Source organism: Austrofundulus limnaeus, unplaced genomic scaffold (assembly GCF_001266775.1).
Source record: "Austrofundulus limnaeus strain Quisiro unplaced genomic scaffold, Austrofundulus_limnaeus-1.0 Scaffold25, whole genome shotgun sequence".
NCBI classification, from domain to species: domain Eukaryota; kingdom Metazoa; phylum Chordata; class Actinopteri; order Cyprinodontiformes; family Rivulidae; genus Austrofundulus; species Austrofundulus limnaeus.
In genome coordinates this window covers 1,040,176-1,045,180 of record NW_013952427.1, presented here as the reverse complement: position 1 = coordinate 1,045,180, position 5,005 = coordinate 1,040,176, and the positions used below count along the sequence as shown (strand labels likewise).

At 37.8% G+C, this 5,005-nt stretch overlaps 1 protein-coding gene across 2 annotated transcripts in view; it reads left to right on the top strand.

The window, feature by feature from the left end:
• Positions 1–5,005, top strand: part of LOC106514983 (E3 ubiquitin-protein ligase AMFR) — an 18,627-nt gene that overhangs the window by 2,868 nt on the left and 10,754 nt on the right. For both annotated transcript variants that reach the window (XM_014004539.1, XM_014004538.1), the window contains exon 5: positions 4,598–4,750. In XM_014004539.1, the coding sequence (XP_013859993.1) occupies positions 4,598–4,750 (153 nt within the window). The remainder of the gene's footprint in view (positions 1–4,597; positions 4,751–5,005) is intronic.

Below are 5,005 nucleotides of genomic sequence, written 5' to 3'. Positions count from 1 at the left end.
TGCGCTGCTCCGTGCTGTGTGTGACACAGTGCAGCACTACAGACAGAGAGTAGACTTTGAAAAATCCACGTGTGCAGCAGTCAGCGTGTGCAGGAAAGAACAAAGCTTGAGGATTGATCTTTTTACACGAGTATTGTTCAATATCAATACCAGTGCTGGTATCGATATTGTCGATATTTAGTATTGATCCGCTCACCTCTAGTAAACAGGGATTGCTTTAATAGATCTTCCTTGTGTTAAAGTCACATATTTATTCATGTATAATACTAGAAATTTAACCCTAAAATCATTCATAAAGTGGGGGGATAGTGTTATACACAGGTTATTTTTAATTAGATTTTTACGCTTTGTAAGCTCAAAAAATGATGATCGTATTATACTTGAATAAATACGGTACTTCTACCAACAAATGAACAAATGCTTTCTTTGTCTTTGAGAGAGCGTGCCTCTTTTGGTTCTTGTCATCACTTCTAGTTTGATTATAAGTCAGTGACCCAAAAAGGAGCAGACCAGCTGTGAAAAAAATCTATTTCTTTCAAAGCTTATACAATGGACGTATTAGTTAACAGTCTTGGCTGAGCCTAAGTGCAATGTGGTAAACAAAAAAAACACCATTTGATAACACCCAACCTACAAACTTCCACATTGATTTTGCACACTTTTAAAGGCGTGCTAAAAGCCTCCTAAAGGTCTGAGTGCAGACCTACTTATTCCAGCTCCAAATCTATTATTAGCTTGTTCGTCTGGTATGTTTTGTCCACTGATACTTTTTCAGTCGCTACATTAACAAGCCCCCCTGTATCAGATTGTGCTTGGCATGGTGGGGAAAACAAAATATCAAATTTAATTACCGTCTTGCAAGCAGTGACATTTTAAAAAAAATACATATTGTAGTTTCTATGGTAAGCATGATGTAAAACTGACTGCCTTTGTGTAAAGGTAATTTCTCCCTCCAGTGCTGCAAACAAAAAAGTTTTTTGTGGAAGTATTTTATGTTCTGCAATTTTTCTTTTATTTTTTTTGTCTACACAACTATGTGCTAGTTTTGCATTGGAGCTTAACTCTAGATCTGCTTTTATTTAAGCTTAGTGAGCTGTGCTCACACCAGCTGTTTTCCTGTTTCCCCTTTACTTGAGGTTTTTAGCTTAGGGCTGAAGATAACACATTTAGGTTGAGCAACTCGAGATGAAAGATTCAGCAGGGTTCTTTTTAGGTGAGGCGAGGAAGTCTTTTGGTGCATGTGTGTAGTGTCGTGTTCTTCTGCTGTTGGAATTGTTATAAGTAAATCCTTAAATATTTTCTGTAATCAATATCAGTTTGAAGTCCTTTGGCTTTTTATGACTCTTAAGGGGTTGTGTTGGGCTTAAATTTGCTCTGAGCATGTTCTGTAGTGACAGTTTTTTTAAGTCCTAATGTACTTTTTGTTGTTTAGCAGGACAGTGCTATGTGTGGAATGACGTTCAAAAGAAATGTTGCTTTTTCTTGTTTGAGTTTTTCTATAAGCAGCCAGATTTCTCCAATTTTGCGTCATCGGTTTTAGTTGGATAAACTCTGATAACCACAGTTTTATTGCTCGTGCATCAAGTCTTTGAGATGCATTTTCACAGCATGAAATACAAGTGAGGAAGTGCAGTGAAATGTTTATTGAGAGTGCAATAGAAGGCAGCTGTGATACAAAAATTGTGTTCTTTTTAAAGCACGTTGCGAACTGTAGAGGGAACTCATGTTTATATCTGATGTATTTGAACATATGACAAGTGGAAACCTGAATGTGAATCAGCAGATAAAAAAATGACACTGGAATCTTACTCACACACACAAACACACACTCAGTCATTTGAAGTGCATGCTGATATTGTCTACAGTACTCTGACTTCATCACTGATTTTATGTGCATTTTTCTTTGAAGCCATGTGGAAAATGTGTTTTTTTTTTTACAGTCATATGAAAAAGTTTGGGCACCCTTGTTAATTTTCCTGGTTTACTTTTATAAATCATTGATTGTTTGGATTAAAAATATCAGTGAAATATATCATATAGGGGACAAACACAATGATATTAGAGAAGTGAAATGAAGTTGATATGATTTACAGAAAGTGCAATAATTGGATAAACAAAATTAGGCAGGTGCAAAAATTTGGGCACCGTTTTCATTTTATGGCTTTCAAAACCTTTAGAACTAATTATTGGACCTCAAATTTGGTTTGGTAAGTTCAGTGACCCTTGATTTCCATACACAGGTGACTCCAATTATGAGAGGGTATTTAAGGGGGGCAATTGTAGGTTTTTCTCCTCTTTGCATCTTCTCTGAAGAGTCGTAGCATGGTAGTCTCAAAACAACTTTCAAATGAGCTGAAAAAGATTGTTCACCGTCTTGGTTTAGGGGAAGGATACAGAAAGCTATCTGAGAGATTTCAGCTTTCAGTCTCCACTGTGCGAGGTCCACTGTTTGAGGTATGCTAAAGCACATTTGGACAAGCCAGCTTCATTTTGGAATAAGGTGCTGTGGACTGATGAAACTAAAATAGAGTTATTTGGGCAGAACAAGGGCCGTTATGCATGGAGGAAAAAGAACACAGCACTCCAAGAACAACACCCGCTACCTACAGTGAAATTTGGTGGTGGTTCCATCATGCTGTGGGGCTGTGTGGCCAGTACAGGGACTGGGAATCTTATTAAAGTTGAGGCATGCATGGATTCCAACCAATATCAGCAGATTCTGGAGACCAATGTCCAGGAATCAGTGACAAAGCTGAAGCTGCTGAAGCTGGGGCTGCATCTTCCAACAAGACAACGAACCTAAACACTGCTCAAAATCTACTAAGGCCWTCATGCAGAGGAACAAGTAGAACGTTCTGGAATGGCCATCTCAGTCCCCAGACCTGAATATTATTGAAAATCTGTGGTGTCACTTAGGGTGTATTCAGACCAGGAAAGTCCTTTGGTCCAATTGTTTGGTCCGGACCAAAAATGGACTTTTTTTTTCGTTTGGTGCGGTTTGCATTCACATTGTGCTTTTTTGCAAACAAACTAACTTGTAAACAAAGCCATGAGGCTGACGATCATTGCTCCCACTGGACAAAAAAAGGACGGGGGCGGGACTGAGCCACAGACCCAGAAGAAAAACAAGGAAGTCCTGCATGCTGCGGTTCTGATGTGCACATTTTTGCTGATAGTACAACTGCAATAGCATGTAAAATGTCAGAAGCAGCTAATTTAATGGAGGTTCCGTGATGATATTCTAATTTTGGAGCGGCGTCAGCAAATGTGTCCCGCAACCCAAAGGAGACGAGGTGCTCTGCGTGTTCTGACCCACAACTTGCTGACAGTAGAGCTGCTAACAGGAGACGATGAAACAGGTATGATTTTAGTTTATTTAGCTCAGCGACGGTGGCCTGTGAAGTCCAAAAAGGTGCATGTTTAATGCAGTTGGTTCGGTTAGAGTTTGGTCTGTATTCACACCAGAAGCAAACTGAAGCGAACCGCACCAGAGTTCATTTGGAAACGAACCGAGACCACCTCAAAAAGCAGGTCTCTGTTCGGTTGTTTGATCCGCACCAGAGTTCGCATGAGTGTGTTCACACCTGCACAAAAGGTCCAGACCAACGCTGGAAACGTACTCTGGTTTGTTTAAAGAGGAGCAAATTATCAGGTCTGAATACGACCTTAAAGAGAGCTGTCCATTCTCAGAAACCATCAAACCTGAATGAACTAGAGATGTTTTGTAAAGAAGAATGGTCTAAAATACATTCAGCCACAATCCAGACTCTCATTAGAAGCTGTAGGAAGTGTTTAGAGAATGTTATTTCTGTGAAAGGAGGATCTACTAAATATTGAGTTAAGGTTTTTTTATTTTTATTTATTATTATTATTTTTTTGGTGCCCAGATTTATGCACCTGCCTAATTTTGTTTAACCAATTATTGCACACTTCCCGTAAATCATATAAACTTCATTTCACTTCTCAAATATCACTGTTTGTCCCCTATATGATATATTTAACTGATATTTTTAATCCAAACGATCAAAGATTTATAAAGGTAAATCAGGAAAATTAACAAGGGTGCCCAAACTTTTTCATATGACTGTATATACCACCCATTTAGAATATTTCTAAAGCTGCAGTACTTGTGAGAGAATAGCAACACTGAGCTAAAACTGGTGCATATGATTTAGAGATAACATTTTAGATTTATTTTTCTTTGAAACGCTCACAGAGATGCCAATAAGCTGTGTATACTTCACCCGAAGAAGATTTAGTAGTAGTAGTATATCTAGACGTATTAATTTTAGTTTTTGCAAAGGCTTGTGACCCTAATTTATTATTGTAAATTGAAGAATATTTTCTTTGAATTTGTTTGTTTGTAAAAAAGGGGCAGAGACTATAAGATTCTTTCTTCTTCTGCTACCTTTCATTTAATTTAATTTGTGACTTGTGTTTTTGTTGTATGTTGAATTTGTGTTGCTTTTAAATGAATAAACTTTAAACTAAAAAAGAAAAAACAACTAAAAAAAATCTAATTTCCCTTAGAGCTCAAGAAAGAGAGACCTGTGAGAAAAACACAGCATACTAATAGTCTGCCTTTTCTTCCTTACAGCTTTCCTTCTCCCCTTCAACTCCAATGAACAGCCATGTCAGAGTACTTTGTCTGCTAGTCTCCCTGCTCCTGGACTGCTGTGGCCTGGCTGTGGTCTGCGGGCTCCTGGGAGCTTCTCATGGCATGCACACCCTGTCTTTTATGGCAGCAGAGGTGAGAAACCCTATTCACAAGCTTATTTAAGCCAAAAAATGCATACTTTATTTTGTTTAATTTAGAAAATTTGTACAACTTTTACTTTTATGTCAATTTTTTCCATGAATAGGAAATTACACAGAACATTTAATTAAAACAAACGGATTAATGCTAGAATATAGGCCTGTCACGATAACAAATTTTGCTGGGCGATTAATTGTCTCAAAATTTATTGCGATAAACGATAATATTGCCTGGTGACCGTTTTACAAC